Source organism: Eschscholzia californica, unplaced genomic scaffold (genome assembly GCF_041429995.1).
Source record: "Eschscholzia californica isolate CP2 unplaced genomic scaffold, dmEscCali1.0.p SCAF_1, whole genome shotgun sequence".
NCBI lineage: Eukaryota > Viridiplantae > Streptophyta > Magnoliopsida > Ranunculales > Papaveraceae > Eschscholzia > Eschscholzia californica.
Window position 1 is genome coordinate 84940359 of NW_028238198.1, and position 26735 is coordinate 84967093.

The 26735-nt window shown below is 37.2% G+C and overlaps 6 protein-coding genes across 11 annotated transcripts; 4 read left to right on the forward strand and 2 right to left on the reverse strand.

Annotated features, from left to right (window-relative positions):
* The first annotated feature begins 1747 nt into the window (after window positions 1-1747).
* LOC147570355 (organelle RRM domain-containing protein 1, chloroplastic-like) lies at window positions 1748-4180 on the forward strand. The gene is made up of 4 exons (XM_086656948.1): window positions 1748-2216; window positions 3142-3210; window positions 3451-3557; window positions 3648-4180. The coding sequence occupies exons 1-4, from the start codon at window positions 2102-2104 to the stop codon at window positions 3783-3785; spliced, it is 429 nt and encodes a 142-aa protein (XP_086513074.1). The 5' UTR covers window positions 1748-2101; the 3' UTR covers window positions 3786-4180.
* An 8-nt stretch (window positions 4181-4188) lies between these two features.
* On the forward strand, window positions 4189-6661 carry LOC147570356 (Tetratricopeptide repeat (TPR)-like superfamily protein). The gene has a single exon (XM_086656946.1). It carries the CDS (start codon window positions 4449-4451, stop codon window positions 6657-6659), a length of 2211 nt encoding a protein of 736 aa, XP_086513072.1. The 5' UTR covers window positions 4189-4448; the 3' UTR covers window positions 6660-6661.
* On the forward strand, window positions 4512-10487 carry LOC147570357 (choline-phosphate cytidylyltransferase 1-like). The gene is made up of 9 exons (XM_086656947.1): window positions 4512-6950; window positions 7055-7685; window positions 8084-8197; window positions 8757-8852; window positions 9028-9070; window positions 9226-9381; window positions 9537-9617; window positions 9916-10026; window positions 10117-10487. Exons 2-9 carry the CDS (start codon window positions 7558-7560, stop codon window positions 10276-10278), a joined length of 891 nt encoding a protein of 296 aa, XP_086513073.1. The 5' UTR covers window positions 4512-6950; window positions 7055-7557; the 3' UTR covers window positions 10279-10487.
* Window positions 10488-13075: 2588 nt separating this feature from the next.
* LOC147570358 (ALA-interacting subunit 3-like) lies at window positions 13076-16608 on the reverse strand. The gene is made up of 8 exons (XM_086656928.1): window positions 16180-16608; window positions 15708-15766; window positions 15517-15591; window positions 15322-15435; window positions 14920-14990; window positions 14442-14739; window positions 13510-13799; window positions 13076-13418 (listed from the first exon to the last, which is right to left on the reverse strand). Exons 1-8 carry the CDS (start codon window positions 16259-16261, stop codon window positions 13364-13366), a joined length of 1044 nt encoding a protein of 347 aa, XP_086513054.1. The 5' UTR covers window positions 16262-16608; the 3' UTR covers window positions 13076-13363.
* A 490-nt stretch (window positions 16609-17098) lies between these two features.
* Window positions 17099-22469, forward strand: DGL1 (dolichyl-diphosphooligosaccharide-protein glycosyltransferase 48kDa subunit family protein). The gene is made up of 13 exons (XM_086656929.1): window positions 17099-18035; window positions 18137-18273; window positions 18363-18488; window positions 18802-18855; window positions 18978-19091; window positions 19284-19339; window positions 19422-19463; window positions 20286-20361; window positions 20670-20741; window positions 20859-20984; window positions 21066-21170; window positions 21946-22029; window positions 22146-22469. The coding sequence occupies exons 1-13, from the start codon at window positions 17768-17770 to the stop codon at window positions 22191-22193; spliced, it is 1308 nt and encodes a 435-aa protein (XP_086513055.1). The 5' UTR covers window positions 17099-17767; the 3' UTR covers window positions 22194-22469.
* Window positions 22470-23228: 759 nt separating this feature from the next.
* Window positions 23229-26495, reverse strand: LOC147570360 (RPA-interacting protein A). 6 transcript variants are annotated; one of them, XM_086656935.1, is made up of 6 exons: window positions 26371-26495; window positions 26155-26283; window positions 24941-25178; window positions 24668-24732; window positions 24007-24117; window positions 23229-23553 (listed from the first exon to the last, which is right to left on the reverse strand). In XM_086656935.1, exons 1-6 carry the CDS (start codon window positions 26434-26436, stop codon window positions 23392-23394), a joined length of 771 nt encoding a protein of 256 aa, XP_086513061.1. In that variant the 5' UTR covers window positions 26437-26495; the 3' UTR covers window positions 23229-23391. The 6 variants fall into 6 exon arrangements, with proteins under 6 accessions (XP_086513061.1, XP_086513059.1, XP_086513057.1 ...); XM_086656933.1 differs by having other exon boundaries at window positions 24668-24759; XM_086656931.1 differs by having other exon boundaries at window positions 24668-24768.
* Between the last annotated feature and the right edge of the window lie 240 nt (window positions 26496-26735).

Consider the following 26735-nt stretch of genomic DNA (forward strand, 5'->3'; position numbering starts at 1 on the left):
ACACCGTCACTTTCTCTCCTCCATCATGTTTTCTCTCTCTGCCAACTCACGCCACATCATCTGTTACGCCTCCTCATCACCTTCTCCGGCAGAGGTCGCCGGCCGGCGACCTTCAATTTTTTTCTCTCTCTCTCTAAAAAAAAAATTGAGAGAGAAAAAAATTGAAGGTCGCCGGCCGGAAATTTGGTCGGCCGGCGACCTCTGCCGGAGAAGGTGATGATGTGGCGTGAGTTGGCAGAGAGAGAAAACATGATGGAGGAGAGAGAAAACATGATGGAGGAGAGAGAGTGACGGTGTTATAACGGAAGGGGGTCATATGGGTATTTCTTGTAAAGTAGGAGGCCAGGCGGGAAGCTGGTCACAAAGTAGGGGGCCATTAGGGAAATAACCCTTTTACTAATCATTATCTTACACAATTTCTTCTTTTTCACTAATCATCATCAATGACTATCATTTAAGCCACATTTGTCGAATAATTCCACCATTCAAGCTTCCTAGAACTCCATCACCAAATAAAATTACTCCTCTCAACAAAAAAAAAAATTACCCAAATTAAAGTATATCAATTACTCACGGTCAACATAGACAAGTCTAAAAAGTGGTCAAGATCTTCACTTTGACCACATTGAAACACTGCTATAAATGAATGCAACACAAAATTGGAATCATTCTAATGCTGCTGCTACTACTACCATGTCAAGTCCAAGCCACTGGGTGCAACTCCTTCCTGATAATCACCAGCTACATATGGAAACATCTGACCAGTGTTTATGAAGTTAATCATATGTTTCAATTACCATTGAGATAATACATGGTTACATAACGTAATTGCTAAAATAAGTTTATGATGTTTTTTTTTTTGAGAATTCGACTACACGATCTACTTTAGTCGCTACAAGACATTAATAAATCATGAAGATGCGATGAGCACGATAGCTGCCTGATTTAAACTATGAATGAAAGAGACTTAAAGTCTGACAAATTTATTTAGGGTTATTTCCCTAATGGCCCCTACTTTGTGACCAGCTTCCCGCCTGGCCCCCTACTTTACAAGAAATACCCATATGGCCCCCTTCCGTTATAACACCGTCACTCTCTCTCCTCCATCATGTTTTCTCTCTCTGCCAACTCACGCCACATCATCTGTTACGCCACCTCGTCACCTTCTCCGGCAGAGGTCGCCGGCCGGCCAAATTTCCGGCCGGCGACCTTCAATTTCCTCTATCTCTCTCTAAACTCCGGCGAAGGGGGTTTCCCTTCGCCGGAGCTGTTCGTGATGAACAGACCAGGTCTGTTCATCACGAAAAGCAGATCTGTTCGTGATGAACAGACCTGGTCTGTTCATCACGAACACCAGATCTGTTCGTGATGAACAGACCAGGTCTGTTCATCACGAACAGCTCCGGCGAAGGGAAACCCCCTTCGCCGGAGTTTAGAGAGAGAGATGTGAGAGGAAATTTAAAAAAAAATTTTTTTTTTTTTTAGAGAGAGAGAAAAAAATTGAAGGTCGCCGGCCGGAAATTTGGCCGGCCGGCGACCTCTGCCGGAGAAGGTGATGAGGTGGCGTAACAGATGATGTGGCGTGAGTTGGCAGAGAGAGAAAACATGATGGAGGAGAGAGAGTGACGGTGTTATAACGGAAGGGGGTCATATGGGTATTTCTTGTAAAGTAGGGGGCCAGGCGGGAAGCTGGTCACAAAGTAGGGGGCCATTAGGGAAATAACCCATTTATTTACTATATTTACAGCTTGAATTACATGAGATAAATCTTGATAGCAAACTGCTTCCACCGAAACTCGATCACACGACCTCAACGAGGGGTGTCCAACCACTACATAGAATGCAGGTGGACATAAGTTTATGATGTTAATGGACATAAGTTTATGATGTTAATTAAATGACTATTTTCTCACCCTACAATTGAGAGTGGACTCAATGGTTATTGGGCCTAGAAAAAGTTAAATAAGTTCAAAAATATAAAGGCGCCACCTGCATAGAAAGTTGGGTAGGTAAAGAAATCCATTCTGAGATATTTGATGGGAAGATTTCTCATAGGGAGGGGTGGTTTTCCTTTCCTTCAACAGCTGAAGAAGCAAATATAATGGTGTTTGGGGTGGTTAGTTTTTCTTCTTCAAATCTTCTCATAAACTCAAAATCATTCAGAATTAGAGCATCCATTTCTGATTTTCCTCTAGCAAGCAGAATTATCATCAAAAGTAAGTACTCATCTCTCTTTCTCTCTCTAGAACTACTTTCATCTGTCATCATCAATCTTTCCATCATTTTCTCAAATGGGTTTTGTTTTAATTTGTTTAATAGCACTTCAAATCATTGAATTCGTTCTTAGGGTTTTACTCTGTTCTTAGGGTTTTGCTCTGATCTTAGGGTTTTGCTCTGATCTTAGGGTTTGCTTTGTTTCATCCGTTACAAACTTACAATTAAAAATCCTAGTTGGTGAAAAATAGGTCACAATGAATAAATTAGCTGGTTTAGATGTGACACCCCCAGCCTTAGACACCTCAGGCTCAAACCCACATGTAGGGGGCTTTCTTTTGGCGAAAGGCTCCACGAGCCCACCCAAAAGGCTTCCACACTTAGTAAGCTTGAGCTTTCACCTATAGCCCAGACGCTCTCCTGAGCGATGTGGCACCATCACAATCCTCCATCATCGGCGAAGATTCGTCCTCGACTCTAATACCACTTGTGACACCCCCAAGTCTTGACAGTTATCAATATTGTCCCCACTTTAGACACCTCAGGCTCAATCCCGCAATTATGGGATTTTGTTCTTGGTGAAGGTTCCACGAGACTACCCAAAAGACCTCGACATGGACGAAGATACACGATTCTCCCTACCATTAGATTACGCAGCGACACCGTGGACCCCCCACATACACTATTTTGTCTTCACTTAGCCACCACCTACCATGGTGTGAGGTTTTGTTCCACACCTAGAGGCCTCGGCATTGGCGAAGACACACGATTCGCCTTACCATCAGAGTAGTTCGTGATCTCTCTCAAACTACTTTCATCTTTCATCATCATTGATCATGATCTCTTAAAAACTTGATCTTTTACTTGTGTAAATCTTCGTCTGGATATTCCTTTGATAAGTTGCTTATCTCATATGTGTAATTGCAGATTTATCATACTCAACTAATGACACCAACCTAAAGAAGGAATTCTCACACTTTGGTGAAGTAGTAGAAGGTAAACATGATTTCTAGTACACATTTGTTTCTTCATGTGTTTTGCTTTCTCGGTTCATCTGTATCAAGAGTCTTATGTTATACAAGTAGTTATATTACTGTAAAACTTGTGCTTTCATTAATATGTTGTGAACATTTTTAATGATTCACGGCCCAAGCTGTGCTTTTGTGTTTCTTGTTCTTTTGGGGTGTCGAGGAAGTGTAAACCTAAGTTTAACCCAATGGTTAACTGTTGTGACAGTTAAACTAGTTAAAGATGAATCTGGAAAGAGATCAAAAGGGTATGCTTTTATACAATATACTTCTCACGATCATGCCATGTTAGCTTTAGAGAACATGGATCACAAGGTTAATTAAACTTTCTTACCTCTTGGTCGTACTTATTTTGCTACTCTTGAACAAGAAAACAATTAAAACCGGTTTGTCTTTTGGTTGCAGATCATTGATGGGAGGACGGTTTACGTCGAAATTGCAAAACCTATGAGAAATACAGTTCAATCGTACCCAAAAACTTCAGGACCCCCTACAAAAGAGAAAGTCATAGAAGCAAATGAAGCAAAGGGATTGAGAAATTAATTGTTGCCAAGCAACCTATGAAGTTGCAGATACAAAACCCAGTTTCAGTGGATAGTTTTGAGAAAGATTTGAAGGAAGTAGAGAATCAGTTGCAGTATTTTGTTAGTTCATTAGTTATTGCAGAAGTTGGTATCTAGCTTCTCTTCTTGCTCTTTCTTCATCACACATCAATTTTGTTGTACGAAAAATGTGGGTTTTTAGTCATATATAGCCGCGATTTTCATCTGACGAAGTATTGGATGAGGTATTGGATGAGTTTTTATACCTAATACTTTATTAATTGAGCTTCAGGCTGTAAACCTAGTCTTTCGAGTCACAGATACCCATTTTTATACAACTGTTGTAATTTTGTCATATCAATAGTTTTCCGTGAATATAAAATAATCTCAAGTTTACTTTTTGTCTTGTTAGATCGCACTTTTTTAGGTTCTACCGTGGTTGATTCGAGTAAGAACACTAAAAAAGAAATGGATCTCAAAATGATAGTTTTTTCTACGACTCAGTCCGAGTGGCTAATTTAGACCCATTTAGGGTTACTTGAAATGTACTTGTGATGTCAACAAATAGAAAACAAGCACCACCCCTCAAAGACCACAAAACGTTCATGGTTCTTAGCTCAATCAGAGTAGCCAAAGCTCATGGCCTGAAAATTTAGGACTTGAAATGAACAATCTAAAATCTAATACTAAATTATCTAATCAACTCATCAACCAACTCTCAGCCGTTGGATCTCACAAAGATGTCCTTCTCTCTTACTCTTCTATGCTCAAAAATCAAACTCCTCCAGATGCCTATACTTTCCCTAGTTTGCTCAAAGCCTGCACTTTTCTTAGATTACTTTCTCATGGCCTTTCAATTCACCAACACATTATCATTAATGGGTACTCTTCAGATACTTACACTTCATCTTCTCTTGTTCATTTCTACTCAAAATTTGGAGATACCCAAAATGCTCGTCTCGTATTCGACGAAATGCCTGAAAGAAATGTTGTCCCTTGGTCTGCCATTATTGGATGTTATTCACGTGCAGGAGAGATAAGCAATGCTTTCTCAATGTTTAATGAGATGCAAAAACAAGGGATTCAACCTAATTCAGTTACCATATTGGGTTTGCTCATGGGTATTGTAGAACTTAGGCATTTGTGTTGTATTCATGCTTGTGTGATTCGATTGGGTTTCGAAAGCGATCGTCTTTTGATGAATTCTTTCTTGAATTTATATGGTAAATGTGGGAGAGTAGACATTGCTAGACAAGTATTTGAGTTGATGAATCAGAAAGATATAGTTTCATGGAATTCTTTGTTTTCTGGTTATACCCAGAATGGGAATGTTAGTGAATCAATAGAATTGTTGAATAGAATGAGAATTGAAGGGATAGAACCAGACCATCAAACTTTCGGGTCGGTGGTATCTTCAATCGCGAACGAATATAAACTCGAATTGGGTAAGTTGATTCATGGACAGATTATAACTTCTGGTTTTGTATTAGATGTTCAGATTGAGACTACTCTTATTGTCATGTATTTGAGATGTGGAAATTTGTATGATGCTTTTCGAGTTTTCAATGGAATCAAAGATAAAGATGTAGTTTCATGGACAGCCATGATCTCTGGTTTGGTTCAAAACGATAGAGCTGACGAAGCATTGTCTGTTTTTTATCGAATGATAAAGTCGGGAATATCTCCTTCTTCCACAACCATAGCTACTGTTCTTTCAGCTTGTGCACATATGGGTTCTTTAAAGCAAGGGACTTCCATCCATGGCTACTTCTTAAGGCAGAGGATGCAAGTAGATATAGCTCTTCAAAACTCTCTCATTAACATGTATGCCAAATGTGATCGATTAGAGCAAAGTTGTGCAGTTTTTGATAGAATGCCTGAGAAGGATGTTGTCACATGGAACGCAATTGTAGCGGGCCATGCCCAGGACGGCGATCTTCACAAGGCTTTCGTACTCTTCGACAAAATGAGAATGGCCCACGAGAAACCCGATGCTATTACAGTTATATGTCTTCTGCAAGCTTGTGCTTCCGTTGGAGCTCTACATCAAGGTAAATGGATCCATAATTTTATCATTAGAAACGGAGTTGGCCCGTTTATCTCCATAGACACAGCTTTAATCGATATGTACTCTAAATGTGGTGTAATAAAAACTGCTCAGAAGTGTTTCAATATGATGCAAGAACATGATATGGTCTCATGGAGCACGATTATCACAGCTTATGGTAGTCATGGCAGAGGAGAAACATCTTTAAAGATGTACTCCGATTTCTTGCTTTCAGGAATCAAACCAAGTCCTGTAACTTTCCTATCCATTTTATCGGCTTGTAGTCACACGGGACTTGTTTCTGAAGGTCTAAAGATTTTCAAAAGTATGAAAGAAGATTTGAAGATTGAACCGAAACTAGAGCATAATTCTTGCATTGTCGATCTTCTTAGTCGAGCAGGACAGTTACAAGAAGCATATAAATTTATCAAGGGAACGATCTCAAAACCAACGATCGATGTTTGGGGTATACTATTAGATGCTTGTCGAAATTTCGGTGATGGTGAGCTCAGTGACATTGTTGCAAGAGAAATTCTCTCGCTAGAACCCGAAAATGCTGGAAATTATGTTCAATTGGCTCATTGTTATGCTTCAATGGGAAGGTGGGATGGTGTAGGAGAGGCATGGATGAAAATGAGATCACTAGGATTGAAGAAAGTTCCTGGTTGGAGTTCTATTGAAATTCATGGAACCATTTCAACTTTTTTTGTAGATCATAGTTCACATCATCAGTCTGAGGAGATCATGTTGATGTTGGAAATTGTGGGTAGAGATATTCAAGTCATAAAGAATGACATTAACATAATGGAAGATGAGTTAATAAGCTGAAATTACTTCTAAATCATTCAAAGATATTTAAAGAGAAAAAACAGAACAACCTATTTTGTAAGGAGAAATGCCATTTGGCCCGAAAATGGGGCCGATGTAGCCGACTTTCACTGGTCCTGGCGTGTGGAGAGAAAACTCTAGAACCAAAAGTTGCCCACACCAACTTTAGACTCATGGTTGTGTGAGGTCCCAAGCCTTAGGAGCCCCCCTCGGCATTGACGAACCACACGATTCGCCCTACCATCAGAGAATGCACCCCCCCTTCCCCGTACAAGATTTTGTCCTCATTTGGCCACTACTTATTGTGGTGTAACGTTTTGTTCTACACCAGGAGCCTTCGGCATGTACCAAGAGACACGATTTGCCCGATCATCGGGCACGCAACAACACCGTAGACACCCCACATCTTCACTGGAACTCGACAATTATTAAGGTTAAGTATACATTTATAATCCGGACACTCTCTTGAGCGATGATGTTGGATATGTCACCACCCGTTTTTGGGCCAAACTGACATATCTAATTTTTTTTTTTTTGATGAAGAACTGACATATCTATTACTACTATCTTTTAGTGTAAAGGTGGTACCAAATGATACGGGAGGCCGTTACACTGGAAAGAAGCGTTAGAAGCGTGTAATCCTACAAGTCATCAAATAATCTGACGGTCTGTAAATTAGTGTAGAAAATGCCGACATGGAAATACATTAAAAAAAGTTGATATTAACAGGAAGCAATGGTTTGGGCCTCGGGTTTTGCGAAATAATAGCAGCAGGAAATTTGCAAACCACGAGAAAACAAACAAAGAAAGAAAGTGAGGAGAGAAATTACCCTGACCTGACCTCCTCCTGAGTCGAAAAGGGAAGAAGAAGAAGAGAGAAAAGTTTTAGAGAGAGAAAATGGAGAAATTGAGGAATGGTGGTTTTGCTGATCCACCAACTGACCGACCGGTTCGTGTTTATGCCGATGGTATCTACGATCTCTTTCACTTCGGTCATGCTCGATCCCTTGAACAAGCTAAGAAATCGTATACCTCTCTCTCTTTATCTCTCTTCAATCATTCAAATCTGAAAAACTCTCTTTTGATTTCATCGCTTGCATGATCTCAATTTAGTTTGTAATTGATTCTCATCTCTCTCTGTACTTTGATTTTATGTTTTCTTAGTGCGGATCCGATTAGAAAGTTGAAAACTTTTTTCGATTTCTTAGTTTTGTTTTCTGCCTTTTGGGAAGTTCTTAATTTAATCCATCAAAGGTGCCCCTTTTGGGATCCCGAAATTGGGTTTTGGAGATTTTGATAGTGGGATTGATTTTATCTTCTTTTTGGAGAGTTTGGTTGTCGATTTTTTTTGCAAAGGGTGGTTCTTATTTGTTAAATTTAGTGATGAATTATGATCTAATTTCACAATACTTTGAATTTTGTAGGTTCCCAAATTCATATTTGCTTGTGGGATGCTGTAGTGATGAAGTTACACACAAATTCAAAGGGAAAACTGTTATGACTGAAGACGAAAGATACGAATCCCTTCGTCATTGCAAGTTAGTGTTTTTTTTCTTTTGTTTAGTTGGTTGTGATATATGAATAGAATATAACACTATAATGGTAAAAGCTCATTAAGTTTATATTAGGTAATGGATATGATGATTCAAGTGAAATGTGTAGTTTCCGCTTTTGGTAGGTAATTTAATTTCAAGTTTAGTATCATGAGCCCCACACAATTTCTATATTAAAATGCTAGATGCGATTTAATTCAAATGCAACTCTTTTCCTTTTTGAGTAGTGATTTAACGTTTTAACTCGAGTATGGTGGACAACTCTATATGAAGTTTGCTTATTAGTTTGACAAAAGATTTGTCTTGGCTTGGGTTTTGACCTTTTGAGTTGGATATCAACTTGACTCACACGCTCTTGTTTTAAAGCTAATTTGATAGATAGATAATGCTTGACCTTGTCACCCAAATTTGCTCGAAACTTTTTCTTGGGCCCATATTCGTCTAGAGAGCACTAGAACCGTCGGAAAAATTGCTTCTTAAAAAGCCTCTTGAATAACATCATAGATTTTATGTTTAGTGTGTTCTGATGTTTTATTTGCTGCAGGTGGGTCGATGAAGTTATTCCAGATGCGCCTTGGGTGATCAATCAGGAGTTTCTTGACAAGCATAAGATTGATTATGTTGCTCACGACTCTCTCCCGTAAGGTTATTCTGCCCAATATGTACATCATATTTGAAAGTCGCCGGTTTATTTGAATGTTTCAAGCTTTAGTTACGTTGAACATCTTTATCAATGTTTACCGTCTTTAATGTATAGGAATCACATTTTGTTTTTATTCAGATGGTAATGTATTCCTCGTATGAAATTTGTTCAGTTATGCTGATGCAAGTGGAGCTGGAAAAGATGTATATGAATTTGTAAGTTCGGTTATCACGATGGTGAACTAAACATGCCTTTGGGGTGCCTCTTCGTTTTCTTTCTGCCGTTTGTGTTTACTTTCTTGATTTTCTTTTTTTTTCCTTCTTTCTGTAGTTTTGGTTTAATCGTGCTCCATTTGAGTCGATAAATGCAGGTTAAAGCGGTTGGGAAGTTTAAGGAAACACAACGAACCGATGGGATTTCTACATCAGATATTATAATGAGGATTCTTAAAGACTACAACCAGTATGTTATGCGTAACCTTGACCGTGGATATTCAAGAAAGGATCTCAATGTTAGCTACGTGAAGGTATGTACTATACACAAATCTCACTGTTTAGTCCTTCTAAATTAGATGAAACTTGTTCGTCTTCATAGTTCTTTGAGGTAGAAGGCCTCCGGCCTCTCAATTATTAGTTTTAACATGTGGAACTAAAGTTTATCATATTGATTTTTATGTATCAGGAAAAGCGACTTAGAGTCAACATGGGGTTGAAGAAGTTACGTGATAAAGCGAAAGAACAGCAAGAAAAAGTTGGAGAGAAGGTATAATTGCATCTTTATTTTTTATAGTCTTTTGATGCTGTAGAATTGTGGTTATATATATTTGAGGTTGTCTGGATCTTTACCCTAGCAAACATTTACGAAGTTTCTTCTTCTCAAGTTAACTCCCGTGCAATTTAAATCTGAGTTTATGAGTTATGTTGTTTGTAGTTGCTTAGGGATTGGATCATACCGCATGAGTCAAGATTATTGAGTCTCAACTTTCATATTCCATATTTTTCCCTTCTCAAGGAACCCACTAGGAAAATTCTTTTTACGTTTATTTGTTGCAATATTGCAGATACAAACAGTTGCAAAAACTGCTGAATTGCATCGAAACGAGTGGGTGGAGAATGCAGATCGTTGGGTTGCTGGTTTCCTTGGGATGTTCGAAGAAGGTTGCCATAAAATGGTAATATTTTTCTTTGAAAAGGAAAAAAAGTTGTAGTTCAAACTCAATAATTCCTTCATGATCTGACCCACATTTCATTTATATTATCAGGGAACTGCCATTAGGGACAGAATTCAAGAAAGACTGAAAGGACAACAGATGGGAAGAATAAGCAATGGTAATGGAGACTCTGATGATGAAGAATACTACGATGAAGATGAAGAATATTACTATGAAGACGAAGAAGAAGTCGATGACATAAAAGGTAAATGAAAATATACAAGCTCTACTTCGGTTTTAATAGTTGTTAGAAATGGATGTTATTTCGATGGATGGTAGTCACTGGGCGAAGAAGTGTTTAGTTTGTTAAGTTACTACTTGGAGTTGTCGCACTTATCTTATATACATGTATCTATTTAACTTATCGATGATGAAATCTAGTTAAGACCTTTCTCTGTGAAAGATAACTCAAAATTTTGTTCTTTCGTGTCCGCTATTTTCGAAATTGTGGATGGATTCTTGTCTATTTTTTTTTCCGGAGATTGTTAATTATATTTCAAACAGTGGAGGGAGATTAGATTTGTTTTCTTCATAAAAATGTGATCTTTCTTTTAACTTTGTGGAATCTCGAATTCTTTGATTATTGAGGGGTCTTGCCATCTTCGGACTTCTATGATTAAACACATGAATGTTCTCCGAGCATTTCATCTAATCTTTTTTTCTTTTCCCACTCACCAATTGTTTGAATATGAATTGTCTGATTCAAATGGATCAAAACCCAATTTCAATCAGCCATCCAAGCGAGTTTGAGGAAAACAAACATTTTGAAATCGTACGATCCAGATCTCGAGTCAGTTACCAATTCTAACTGATGAAAAAACAGATAGTATTACTTAATGATGTCAGGAAGGAAGGAACACTGATTTGCTTTTCCCAAACGGATAAAGAATATGCAGATTTGATAATGAACAGAAAATTAGGGCTTCAAGTAAATTGAATCAAATGAAATACTATTTCATAACTACTCCAGTTTGGTAGTCAAAAACAACAAATCTAAATACAACATTGAATCATGAAGAAATCAGAAACTTGGCAGTTTGGTAGTCAAAAACAACAAATCTAAATTAGGGCTTGAAGTAAATTGAATATAAAATTGCTGAAGATTTCAACTTTTATACATTTCTGAGGAAATTTGGCAGCTTCATCTGTAATGAAGATGACTTCTGCTTCTTGAATTGTTTTGAAGCTGCTCTCAAGATCTTAGTCCATCCCTGATACAAAACCAAAACACAAGAAAAAAGAAGTAAGAAACTCAAACAAGAAATGGGTAATCAATCAAACAACAATCATGGATCTTATCTGAAAAAAAGAAGAAACCCCATTGTTTTAAATCTAGTTTTCTTCCATGGGTATCTCCCAGTTTTTCATTATCTTTCAAAACAGGTCCCCATCGGTTTGTTGAACAAAAACCCTAGATTTTATTGTCTAGAAAGGAAATTACCTTGTGAGGAGTGGAACCTTTAATGGGAGTTATAGATAGATCCAAATCATTATTCTTATTATTTTGTTTTTTCTTCATCATCATCTTTATCCCCATCTTGTTCTTGATTTTTCTGGTTAAATTGTTGTTCTTGAATTTTTCCTCATCTTCTTCTTCATCAGAAGAGGTGGTTTTCTCAAATCCATCTAATAGTTTCTTTCGAATCTCCATTGAAGAATCAGAAATTAGAGTACTAAATCTTCCTCGAGAGAGTAAAGGAGACCAAATTCCACTCTGTGAGTAATCGAAATCGAAAGCAGAGAAATCTGGAAATTTGCAGAGTAATTCTTTAGACATTGATGGGTGAAGATACTCCACTGTTATAACTCGTTCGATTATCATCTTCAATCTTTTTTTGTGAATGTGGAAAAAAATGGTTGTGAGTAAGAAAGAGAAGAAGAAAGCAATTTAGATAGAGAAGAAAGAGAAAGAAACAAAATATTTAGAAATGTTACCGTTGCAAAATTCAGATATTTTTTTAATTTCTTTTTGGAAGAAAAATTGAAATAGGTAAAAGAAAAAGGTCTGTTGATTGAAAAATTATGACTTAGGTCCGATTAAAATTCTTTATTGATGGATACCCACCATCACGAAATTCCTAAAACTGTCAAAATTTAATTTTTAGTTTTGCACGTAAAACGTTTGGAGTTAGGCTTTTGGTGTACGCTTAAACTTAATAAGCGATTGTATTTTTCCGGTAGACTTGGGAAACATTTGTTTGGAACTAAACCTCTTATGCATCGACTTGGGTAGATCGAAATTTGGACTCTCCGCTCAGGTAGATCCGCTTCTAAGGCAGCAAAAACATACTACCATCGTTTAAGAAGCAAGAAATGGAAAGAAGAGGGGGACAGAAAGAGCGAGAGCCAAAAACACGGACAAGATTGATAACGAACAAGATTGATAACTGCTGAGGTTTGTAGCGTAGTAAATTAAACACCAAGGCTACACAACCCGCCTCTTTAGACTCCCACTTGAATTACATGTAAGAGAAACAAGGGTTTCTCTCTCCACGTGACTGAACATGTGAGAGGAGAGAGAAATTCTTGTTTCTCTCATATGCGGTTCAAGTGCGAGTCCCTAGAGATGGGTTGAGTATACTTTTTGTAAATTGAATAGTTATGACAAAAAAAAAGGTGTCAAGTGTGGAATCTTATTACTTGTGTCTATAATTGCTTCGAACTATGATATTGGAATTTGTGTTTTAAGATAGAAAAGGTTGGGATCTATCTATAACTCCCATTAAAGGTTCCACTCATAACTTTGCCTAATGCACAATTTGGTTTTTTGGAGGTAATTATGGAAAAGTTGACAAAAGTCACCCTTACTGTCACTTTACATAACAGTACATGAGATTTTCACCTCATACGGTCTCTTGTTCAACTCTTTCGAAGTCATTGGATCCCTTTCCTCGTTCGAGAATCTCCTCCCCTCTTCCACTTAGTCTTGAAAGAGTAACTAGAACCAATTCAAACAGGTTTTCTGTTCCAATTGAACACTTACATTTTGGCTTTGTAATCAAGATAAAGAGAAAGAAAATGGGAACTTCTTTGTTCTAATAGTGCCAAAGGTAGGAAACAGAAATACAGTATTCTATAAATCCTGTAAACTTCTTACCTTAACAAATGAAAATGACTATAATTTCTCTCTTTGTTTATTGTATCATCTCTCTGAAATGATACGTTCATTTTGCTGTCACTATAATTTAAACTTTCAACTACTGAAATTTCATGAACAAAAACATAGCGTGTGAAGAAGTTTTGTCATTCTGAATGAAACCACGTTGTTGGTAATACGAAGAAATTGCTCGAAACCCTATTAGTGCCCTGCGGGAGTTTTGTTCCATGACAAATATGAAGGATCTCCAAGTTGCCTGCAATAAATAGAGCAACATCGATTTAATTACAGATAGCATATTAGATTGTTGATACTTGATATATTACATGGTTTCGTAGAGTTCTAACCTTGGCTTAACCAGGTATATAATAGTGAAAACCATGGCTAGAAGGAAACACAAACCACCAACTGTGAGATATGCGATTCCAAGAAAGTGGTTCTTCCCGCCAAGCAAGCTTGTTGTCGAAAGAACAAGCTTCTTCTTCCCATTGAAACTATAAGTGTTGTAGTTGTTCTCTAATGTTACATGTATGACTTCATTTTCGTAGAGATCTACTTCTATCTTTCCATACAATTTTCTAAAAGTTGGTAATGCTGATGTTCTCATCCAAACGATAAGGTTCTCCTGCTCACTCAACTGTTACAAAAGATAAATCTTAATGCAATCACGTGCAATATTTTAAAATAAGTTTTTACGCCTCACGGCGGTTTGGTCTCGCAAGGCGAGACGGCACCTCAATTCGTAAAAGGCGTAAACCATACTTTCCTGAGGAAAATGATAGTATACATGTAAACATATAACATAGTTTTTCTACTTTACTACCAAAATATAAAGTCCCAAGTGTTTAATAAACAACAATCTTAATATTTTTGTGTTGCCCAACCACTCAAAAATAACAGGTGAGTTTAGATGTTCACGTTTTATTCTCGAGTTCATATACGTACACCTCGAGACATGAGGTGACCGCCTCACCTCGTGGCCTGCGCCTTGAATTTTTTAAGACATTGATTAGGTGTTTGAGTGTTTTAGAAGTCTTACTCATCTAAGTCTGATTTGTTTCGGTGAGGAGTACAATAGGCATACCACACGATGGACTCTTAGATTCAAAAGACTTGATTTAAGATAATCAAATGGCAGCACGGGTCCGGGGCAAAACAAATATTTCAAAAATCTGACTGAAGTCTATTCAGATTTCATTTCTGAGATTGAAAAAAACAAACTAAACCCTCCAGATCTGATTGTATTTTAATGCATTGGGAGGACGGCTGAGTTACTTACTGGTACAGTTGAGTCCAATTGTCCACCACCTATAAGAGTTCCTTTCTGAAAGTTTTTAGGGAAGACATTGTCTCCGAACTTTTTGTCCCTGTCACTCTTCCAAGCAATACCCTTCTTGTTCACTGTCAATTGCTCATTTTTTCGAGAGAAGCTGTATGTATCATTGAACAAACTCCAAGCAATGAGACCACAAGGTACAATTTTTGTACCATTGACACTACCTTCGGGATCACAATCTTTTGTATCATTTTCATTACTTGTACTTCTTAACTGTGTATCACTTCGACTCTTCACATACCTAAATTAGAAATTCATCATGAAGTTGGAATTGCGAAACGGTTTTTAAATATTTCATGAACTTTGCCTTCAGTCCATGACAAAATATTCGAATACATGCAATATGTATACATGATCTAAGTACTTGAACTTAACATGGGCCATAAGGGGTCCGTATGAAAATCAAAAGATTAAACGATACCTCCGATGGTTCTGGTAGAAGTTATCAAGTTGATAATATATGTATATAGGGGCCTTCATATGCTTCGGTACCTATAATAAAATTGGCAGTCACCATGTCAACTACGGTTTCTCTAGAAAGTCGGCCATACTTAAGAAATATAGGAGGGAAACAACTAGTAGGACTATCCACGACTATAGCAAAGGTTAGCCTATAGCACTTTCCTATTTATTTGAGTTGAGTCTCAGTAACAGAGCATCTCTTAAGTTTTTTAAACCCTTAAGTGAAGGGCACTTATGAGATCCCCATTCACATCACTTATGGTCCTCTCGAGGGGTTTTATAGGTACAACTTTTTTTTGGATAACACTAATCAATCCTTCATCTATAGAGTAAATGGTGTTGTTGCAGATGTGAAGCTTACTGTCATTGTTCTGCTGCAGGTTTTGTTTTCGGCGCTTTGTATGAATTCGACCTTATCCGTTCTTTGAGCCTCTGGTATGCACTCAGTCTCATACCGATCGATAATTTCTACTACCTAGCAAAGAGGGAAATAATCGATAATAAGTATCAAAAGAAATATTTAGGTATCATAATTTGGGCTTATTTTAAAACTTACATTTTGTGAAGCAAGCAAAGAAGTAACACCAATGGGAATGAAGACTCCACTGATTAGCATGAATGCTGAGATAACCTAAACCAGAGATATGGGTTATATAGAACTGATCGTTTCCAATTGACGCTAAATGATAATCAATCGAAGAACGGAAAAAGTATGTTAAGTTTGTAGATATCTTCAAGAGTACTTACCCATAGTGGTGTGAGAATTGGCTTGCAAGCTGGAAGCTCCTGCTGAGTAAACCTTGAATCTAGAATAGTAGATGAAGCAGATGAACAGTTTAATAGGGGATCATCACTAGCTAAGGCAAACTCCTAAGAGATTAGAAGATTGAGATACAAATAGACTGCTGGATATACGAGTAGTCATCGAAAACGAAAGCAACCGAGTCTATATATATATCGTAGTCTCTACAATGGGTTACTAGAAATGATGCAACTCTTTAATTCAAGAACAAGTTGAAGATTATGTTCACTAATTGGATAAAATTACCATAATAATTTATGGTTCTCTAGTTAATTTTTATACCAATTAGAGAAATGGGTTTAACTAGAGATAAATTCAGGTATGATTTTAACAAAGAAACATTGTATTGTATGAATTAGACAACAAATAAAATCTCAAGACCCAATCAGAAAAGGAAGTAAAAGTTAATAACTTTACATTTAGGTCTCTTGGTGTTCTTCCTGGGTGCAGCTGAATCTCCTGATTCTTCCCCAGATTTCTTCAAGTTAATAGAATTCATTGGCAGAAAAAAAATGAAAAGATACCCAAAATTTGAAAAAAAGTTAAAGAAACAAAGTCTGGGTACAAGAAAAGAAAATTAGAGAGAGAGAGAGAGGTTCTGATGTAGATCTTCTTTGGGTTTTCTTCTCTCTTTCTTAACGTTCAACCGTTTAGAGAGAGAGAGAAAGAGGAGCAAGAGAGTGGAGGTCGCCGTCAGCTCCCTCGTGAAAGAAGAAGGAAGACATACTAGCAAAGTGGAATTCCAGATAAGTCAGATCTAAAATCTGACTCTACATTTAAATTAAGTCGAATCAGATTTTGGATTGTTTATTTTTTTCTGACTCCTATTCTGACTGAGGGATACTGATAAAACATCACGTGTCGGGGCTTGCACATAGTGGTGGGAAAAAAATCTGAAAGACCTCTACCCGATCCATTCGACCGAGACAAAAAGTGTTCATGGACACTCGATGGTCATAATGGTCAGTGTCCGACCGGTCCGAAATAATGGACAGACGGTCAGATCAAAATTTGTGTCGAAGGACCGACCGCTAACCAACTGGTACGAGTGACCGAATAAGTCCTCGGCATGGATGTACTTTCTCTTGGCCCTTGTAGTGTTAAATAATGTATGTTATCCAAAATATGAGGGGTAAATTCAATGATTAACGCATGTCTTAATTATATCTTGCCAAATGGTAATTAATTTTTTTTTTAATAATTATTTGTGTTTTCTTGGTTAAACATTTTCATTTGTAAATTGTAATTTTGGTTGTGGTGATAAAAAAAACGGTGTCCGACTAGCCCAATAAAATAAACGGTCTTGGACGCTCAATGGACAACCAATTCTTGAAAGTAACCGAGCGATGAAGTTAGAGACCGGTATCGACCGGCTCGGACCGATTCTCACCCCTACTTGCACATGATAGTGTTGCCTAATAGGTCGTATTGTGTTCAGCCGTGTACCATGTGGTCTTTTGTTAGGTCATCTACGGACAAGAAAACCTCTTGGCTATAATCTACTGTCTGTCTCCATCGGTTCTTCCCTTTTGGTTCGGGCGGGACGTTGTAATGCCATCCGGTTACACCTTATGTGGTACTCGTTCTACCAAGTAAGGAAGCTTATCTTGTAGCACTGGATGTTGGTTCTAAGGAGTCCTTTTCATCTGGTTTATCATCTCATCTGGACCTCCTGACTCTTCTCCACCTTAGACCTTAGTGACGGAGTGACTTGATTTTAGACTAGTCAGATACAGATGGGCAAATTTTAGACTAATCAGATTCAGACAATCATACAAAAAAAACACCAAGTAAATGGGCTAATGCGCTCGTGCGTAACACACGTGCTGCCCGTAGTTAACACGTCAAAGGTTACTATCGTAAATAATCCTGTAAATCAAATCGTTCGATTTAAGCGAGTGAAGTACCGAGTTCGTATTTAATCTTCATTTTTGTGTGTTTTCTCGCGGATGAAACTAGAAGAAGACCGCTGGATCCATAACTTGACTTCGAAACCCTAGAAACAATGGCGAAGCTAGCGATATTCTTCACCTTAATTTCATTCTTACCTCTTCTATGCATCTCGTTTTCTACTGAAAACCCTACTGATCGAAAAATTCTAGTTCTATTAGAAGATCTAGCAATCAAATCTTCACATTCGATCTTCTTCAAATCTCTTCAATCACGAGGTTTTGATCTCGATTTTAAGCTCGCTGATGATCCAAAGATCTCTTTAAAGAGATACGGACAGTACTTGTATAATGGATTAATCATTTTTTCTCCATCGGTCAAGCGTAAGTTCTTACTTCTCTTTAATGTTTCCGCATTTCAATTGAGTTTTATTAGTATGTTGCTTGAGATTTAGGTTTTTTTTCCTGGATAATGTCTTGTGTAGAGTTTGGAGGATCCTTGGATTCAGCTGCTGTACTGGAATTTGTTGATTCCGGTCACGATCTGATCCTTGGAGCTGATTCATCTGCTTCTGATTTGATTAGAGATATTGCTATTGAATGTGGAGTTGATTTTGACGAGGTTAGGGCAAGAATTTGTTACTTATGCAATTCAAACTACTTGTTATAAAAATAGCTAATTTTTTTGGGTTGTCATTGTTGTTGAGTTAGGATTCGGAAGCACTGGTTATTGATCACACCAGCTATGCTGTGGAGGAATCAAACGTAGATCATACTTTAATTGCTAGCGACAATTTCATCGAAGCGGATGTAATTTTGGGTAGCAAAAAGATCGAGGTAAGTTTTCTTCTAACTAGGTGTTACGATAACAGACCCTCTAACTATCATAAAATGCTACTCGTCTATTAGTCGTCATGATATTATTTCTCTATTTGCCAAGCATCTTATTAATAAAGATTAGAAAATGTGATAGAGAGTATTCCCCTACCTGTCACCCTTCGGCCAAACAAAATTTGGGCAATTCTGTAATACCAGTCGTGGGATGTTGTTTTCATTTGCAAGTTGACATAATTTACATGAAACCTACAAGTTTGTTTATATAACCTACAAGCTTGACTTCCTGAGAATTTTGTTACATTAAATGGAACAGGCTCCTGTACTTTTTCGAGGGATTGGTCATACACTAAGCTCTGCCAATAGCCTGGTAAGCTTGTATCTGAATATATATATATATATATATATATATATATATATATATATCTTCTGGTTTCTTAAATAGTGCTCGTCTATACTGCCTTTCCGCAATTTACCTATTATGTGATGTAGGGTTTGAAAGTTCTGTCAGCCTCTTCTTCTGCATACTCTGCTAATCCTAATTCAAAGTTGTCAAGTCCTCCATCACTCACAGGAGCTGCAATCTCTCTAGTTTCAGTTGTGCAGGTAATTCCTTATTTCCTCGTATGTGATGAATGTGCAGATACCTTATGTAGTGTTTTCCTTGTATTGCTTCAGATGTAGCTTGTGTATTCATAGTTTATACATGTTCTTGCCATCATAGATGCTCCAAGTACGCCCATTCATCAATTCATTCTTGCTGAATCCATTTTGTTTTAATTGTCATCTATGCTGCAGGCAAGAAATAATGCTCGTATATTGATATCTGGATCCTTAGATCTGTTCAGCAACCGGTATATTACAGTTCTGAGTTGTTCCTTGTTTTTCTCCAACATATACTCCTTTCCACTGATTGAATGTTTCTCTATAATTCAGATTGTTCAGATCCGGTGTGCAAAAATCAGGTGGCTCCACTAAGTAAGTGAAACTTTTTGGTTCTCTTTATTAAGATGGTTTAAATAATACTTATTTTCTTAGTTAAGATATTCCAGTGAATTAGTTTGTGAAAATATGAATAGCTCGTTCATTTTTTTCACTTTTCAGAAATTAAAATTTGGTAGTGTTGAAACCTCTAAATTGGATGTAGACAGTAATACGAGCATGGTCCATCTATTTTGAGTGATTCACATGATAATATCATATTGTTGTTATATGTAATTGTGATGTATAAGATGTTCTGTTATTTAACGTAAATGTGATCAAGTCAGGGCATCATACCATCATAACTACTTTAACTGCAATGAATTGCAATGTTCATATGAGTTCTCATGTTATAGTAATTTTAATATATGGCCTGTATTATAATCATATTGTTTCTTAAATTCATTGAGCATGACATGATATTAAAATTTGTAGAACTAAAATAATATAAGATGACTATCAATAAAAACTGAAGGATTGAATCACCTAATACATATTATCAAGTTATTCAAGTCTAGGATGACAAAGTATCGAGATTTGCTTCTACTCATAAAATATATTAGGTTTCCACTTATTTTGGGCAAAACTCCAACTGCCCGAGACATGCTTTGGTTTTGATTGTAAAATTTGTCGAGGGCTAAATGGCTTCTACTGTAGATGTATTCGGCACCCCTAATTTGTAAAATTCTACTAGGTCATATTAAGTTTTTAAATCCGACTGATGTATGTTATTTTCTCTATCCACGTTCTAGTAAGTAACCATAAGACATCATTTTGTCAAGGCAACGAAGTCACCAAATATTTACATTTTGTTGTCAGACATGAGAAATCTGGCAATGAGCAGTTCGCTACAGAAGTCAGCAAATGGGTTTTCCATGAAAGGGGTCATCTCAAGGTGAGGGTTTCTAATTGTTCTACGAGTATATATGTGTGTATATATATATATATATGCACATATATAATATAACATGAGAGATCTTTCAATCAAATTTCATACTATTTCTCCTATTATAACAATCTAATGTCAGTGATCTTCAATAATAAGGAAGGAAGATCATGGTTTCTGGAACATACTATATGTAGATGGTTCTGATTGTCTACCATGATTTGAATCTTGTCTAACTGAAATCAGTTCCTTTCAATTTTCATGTTTGAATTGGGCAAGTAGTGCACCATACTGACCAGACAGTTTCATGTTCCTAGGCTGTGAACGTAAGGCACCACAAAGTCGGGGAGACAGCTGAACCTGCAATTTATAGGATCAATGATGACTTGGTAAATGCTTTAACCTGTTTGCTCTTTGAAACACCATTTATAAGAAGAAACTGAAGAAGAAAAATGAACACAAAAAACTGGTGGGGTCTTCTTTCTTACCACATATATGGTTTACAGGAATACTCTGTCGAGATTTACGAGTGGTCTGGGAAAAGCTGGGAACCATATACAGCCAATGATGTTCAAGTTCAGTTCTATATGATGAGTCCCTATGTATTGAAGAACTTATCAAATGATAAGAAGGTAATTTCATTCCAAAACTTAAATTTTCCACATTATTTTGTAGAATTAAAAATGATTCTTCATGTGTCATATTTCTTGCAGGGTTTATATTCTACGTCTTTCAAGGTACCTGATGTTTACGGAGTTTTCCAGTTCAAGGTTGAGTACCAGAGGCTAGGTTACACAGGATTATCTCTCTCAAAGCAGGTAATTTTATTTGGTTCTTATGTCTTATCTTCACTTGTGACAAAACAACTATTATTGGTGCTAAGCTGAGCAATCTAAAACCACTTTAGACAGTGGTTTATTAACTCATTCTCATGTGGACTATGGTCTGGATTTCCCGGTAGGGAGTCTGAAGTAGTATTTGTTCATTTTTTTTTTTGAACGCTTTATTTGGTTATATTTAACTACTTCATACAGATCCCGTTGATACCCCAAAATCCTTATAGTGAGAAACTAAACTTCATGTAGTTACTAAAGGACCTGGATGGCTCAGAGCCCGACCTATTCACTATCCAATTACTTGTTATCAAGATTTAATCTGCACATATAGATGTCTACATCTTGTATCACATCCAAACTACTCAAGCATGTGTTAGGATCTTCTTGTACCCTAGATTTAGCTTTATAGAGCAAGATCTTAATTTCTGAGTCGTGAAAGAAGCAATATTGCTCGAGTAGATAACATCTCAGCTTACCCAGATGCAGCTTTAGTATAATGAGGAAAAACGCGGAAAAAGAAATCTGATGGCCGTCTAGATTATTGGCCACCTATACAGAAAGTACTATTACTGGGTTTTACTTATTTTGTTAAGATTAGCTACTTTAGGTTGAATATCCTACAAATTGACATCACTTGAAATACTAAACAAGTTCTTTTGGTGTTCCAGAAGATGGAAGTGTGTGTGTTACTTTAGGTTGCTATTTAACCTTTCCTCAGAAAGTATTATTTTACTTAACTACTCACTGTGAATGACAGATTCCAGTCCGACCCTACCGACACAATGAATACGAGAGATTCATAACTACAGCTTTTCCATATTATGGAGCCTCATTTTCAACAGTATGATCTTACTCTCCCCCTTGTTTCTCAAAAAGATTGCTTTATGTTAAATGAGCCCTATTCTGAAATCATCTCATTCTCAAGCTTGAAAATTTGACAAAAACATAATTTTGCAGATGGCTGGTTTCTTTATTTTCACCATTGTCTACCTATACAACAAGTAGGTGTAGAAGTCACGCATTGAGCATGGGCGAAATGTTTGGTCGTCACCCCAGTGCTTTTTGAATGTTATGACGAGGATCAGGACTGATAGGATTAGGAAAATCAAAGAGAATTATTACTTAGAAGTGAAAACATCCTTCTGTTTTTTGGACTTAGTTCTTTGTCGCCGACTATTTATATAAGATTTTCTTTCCATTAGCATTGTTATCCTATCAATAGAGCTTGTCAATGTGGATGTATCAGATAATCTTCAAACTGAAACGAGGAATTTTGGATCTTATGACGTTTTCTTTTTTCTGAGTCAGACTCCTTGCACTCCGATAAAAATGAAATCATAAAAGTTCGCACTTGTATAAGTTTGATTCGTTTTGATCAGTGGAGCAGTTGTCTTTCTGAACATTTTAATTGAAGACTATGGAAAATTAAGAAAATAATTTTATGAAACAAAAGTTTATAGAGAAGTGTGGATGTTGACAAAATCGTTGGACAACAGAACTTCCTCATTTTCTCTCATCTCCGGTCACTACCATTTCTCTCCTACAATGACTACCATTTCCATTTGGTCACCGCTATTTCTACGACTACCATTTCCATTTGGTCACCACTATTTCTCTCCCACTACCCCGACCGCCATTTCCATTCATCTCTTCTCTGATCGAGGGGAAGGAGGACAGAGTCAGGAGAGACAAATGATGGTGGAAGACAACCGAGGTGGTGGTGATGGGAGAGAAATGATGGTGACGGGAAGACAGCAAAAGTGGTGGTGGTGGTAGGAGGCAAAAAAGGTTTTCTAGCTAGACGCCTGCTTTGGAGCGTGAAGCGAGGTCGGATAATTCAGATGGAGACACCACCTTATCCTTCAGATAATTCAGATGGAGACGCCACCTTATCCTTACGCCACGATGCTGTAAATATGTGATTTTCCACTGCATTTGAGTTTTGCGGCAATATTTGGAATTTTATGCCACTGGAGAAGTGTTAAAAAGATCTTTAACTAGGAAAAGATTATAAGACAAAAACAAACCAAAAAACTATTCTGACAGAATATACAAGTAATAAGATAACAAAAATGAGTAACTTAAAGAAAAACAATGACAATAACAACGGAGAGGTTGGCCGAATACATTAAAGCCTTATGAACAGGGTGCCGAACGAGCAATATTTGACACAGACCTCCCCTAAGGTACAACTGAGATGTGTTCAAATCAAAATCTCAAATGTATTGCATGCCTGACACTGTATATAAAGCGCAGTTAGATCGAATTTAGTTTCCATGGAGAAATTTGGCGTCATTCTACATCCTCTGTCAAGATGTTCTGTGTGAGCTTCTGCTAGACGCGCCCGGAGATATTCTAAATTAACCTGGCATCCAACAATGGTGTTACTATCCACTCCTGATAAACAGGAGAAAAAAGAAAGCTATGCTATTGATACTCTGCATCTCTCCACGATCACAATCCCGCATCACTAATTTAAGTTGAGGTTTGCGTTTTTTTTCCTCTGGAGAATGGCCAAATTGTTCCCATAAAATGGGCCACGCTGAGGGGTCGAATTGGGCCAGCAGAGTGGTGGGACGGGTATGAAAACAACTTCTCCAAAAGTGAGCGGAAGTAAATATGCGAACTGCCGATTATTGGTGGCATTAGGATATACAAAAGTGTATGTGGCAGGTATTTGTGTCTACATTCATATAGCTCCACTGCAATGAAGTTACTTCAAGAACCAAACATCCCAAATGCCATGTCATGTAGAGTTTTTACCCAAAAAGTTTCACATGATTTTAGAGTTCAGTATCGAATATGAGCAAAAGAGTACCTCATCGCCTCTATCAAGTCGCAACCTGCACCTAGTGCAATGTATAAGAGTAGGGCCTTCTTTTAGTTCTCCTTGCTTGCAGACGGGGCACCAGAAAGCTTTCTTGTATACCTACCATCCACATTGCTCTAATTAGATACAAAGTATAACCAATTTAAGAGAAATTATAACACCTACTTGATCAAAATCTTAGAGCAGGTAAGATCGAAAAACAAAAAAGTTGTGTGCTGGACTGTGAGTGGCTGCCTAACTGTCGAGGTGTATGTTCAAGCTAGCTTGACTAATTTGTACTGCTCATGTACATCTTAATATACTATGAAGTTTGTGCTTTCATCCGGATAACAACTCAATCACTTAATATTAGCTATGTAATTGGAAAAACATAAAGTTTTATCGGTATCAAAAACCAGTACGAGGTGGTGGAACACAAGCACGTAGGGAAGCCCAAAACAGGAAAAACACTCTTAGACATGCACATAATGACCTGTCGTACTTATTCTTTAAATTCATTTGCAACTTTATTTATTCTATTTCTACAAAAAAAAAAACTTTACTTATTCTATCAAAGTTACATAGTCACAAATGAGGTCAAAAGAGTTGTATCTAATGGGTGAGCAACTATACACAAGCAAATGATTCTTTTAATGAGCGGTAGTCATACCTCCTCATCATTTAGTCGCATATGCTCAAAAGCTGCTTCAACTAAGCAAGCAATTTCTTCCTCTTCTGTTATTGATTCACAAACTTCTTCTTCTGTAAATGCTAGTACAATTATTTGAACCTCACAAAGACTTACTAAAATTGTATAACTCAGAATACAGAATCAATTCTTTTTCCTTCCACGCATTAGGTAGAATTCATAAATTATGACTTCTATTCTGAACAGTAGTCTATTAGTATAGAAATTGTGGTAGTAGAGAAGTTTCTTTTTTACCTATTCTGTTTTGTTCTTCTCTAAGATCCTCATAGAAAATCCTCTGCATTTCTATCATTATCTCTTCGTATTCGCTTTCAGTTGAATGAAAATCCATGTGAAGGTCATCATATTCCCATATAGCGTCATCATCTACTTCCGTAGAAGATTTTGAGGTTTTCAGGTGGTCATTTGGAGAAGACTCCTTCATTTTTCTTAGCTCATCAGAAACAATATCTCGAAAAGTGGAATCCATAATCTTCTGTCACCAACCAAAACAGGATAAATCAACATAAACCGATCAGAATGAACTCTTTCATCAGGGGAAACTAAAACAAAATATATGTGTCGGGGTAATGAAGGATAATACTAATACATCATACACCAAAAGGCAGCAACAGAGTCAATTGGTGCTTCCCTCAGGGAAAGGTTCTATTCCCGAAACACTGGCTCATAGATAATGATGAAGCCGGTGGACCTAACTCTACCCGGAAACAGGCTTGTTAGTAAAAGCGTTGCAAAAGCGTTGCCCACGGGTTTCCCCACTGTCCCACAAGCATTGCTTGGGTAATGTGGAATAATGCCAATAAAGTGATGTGCGGGAAAGACTTGCAAACAATTCACAGAAGCCCTACAACTTACTAGGAGAAAAAAGAAAAACCCACAAGGCAAATTCAATTAAACAACGAAATCTCAAAAGAAGAAAAATGTATTCAACACGATAACAAGTTAACAACCATGTCTTGCAGAACTATCACTCAAGATCTAAGAGTGGTGATAAATGCAGCTAGTAAAATGATCGAGGAAAGATGTAATTTACTCTAGATTTCTTTATCCACTAATCTTGACAAGAGCCCAGGCTAGTTCACATACAATGCAACCGTATTCATGTGAGTCCTAGTTATTTTCGTCGTAAATACAAGGTATAGTTTTCGATAACTTCCTCCCACCTATGAAAATAACCCTTATTTCCAGTTTCATTTGTACTTAAACTTACTTAATGAATGGTGGGATTCATTTCATTTACAAAACCCGAAAATCTTACCTCAATCAATTTATATTACTGGTTTGGGAATTTGATATTTTATTGGGGTCTGGGGTTATTTCAGTCAAGACCTAATTCGAAAACACCATTATTGGAGAACAATAATACTCACCCAAATTTCTAAATATGACATATAGGTAAACAGAAATTAGATAAGAACAAACTCACTAGTAACTTGTAAATATAACACCTTTTGATTGTGATGATTGGTATTAGTAGGAGAAGGAATAAGAGATGGGTCTGGTGGAGAAGATAATCTCATTTTCCACAACAACTGGCTTCGATCTTCTCGAATCCTTTTCAAACACTTCTCTCTCAGCTGCCAATTCAAATCAAAAGCACTGAAGATTAAGAATTGGATACAGTAATAGAATGGAAACCCTAATTAGGGGAAGAGAATATAAACCTTTTCGTTCCATTTATGGTGATTGGTTTTGAGGGGTAGTCTTCTTCTTGGTCGATCATCTTCCATCGTTTTCGTTTCTCAGCCTTCTTCCTTCTTCTTCTGGCTATCAACTTTTATACTCTTTGGATTTGGGTGGAAAAATTCCTAAATGCCCCCTAATTTATGAACCATTAGCCATTTGGACCCCCAAGTTTATACAATAGAGGCTGTTTGGTCCTCGTTTTTCAAAATTCCATCTAGGAATGTTCATGAATTTGAAGGGAGGATATAAAAGATATAGAATGGACTTCGCTAATCAACACCCTCAACCACTAGGTGTGTTTGAAGGGTACGACCGATGAGGTGCACGTCAGCCCCCTCAAATA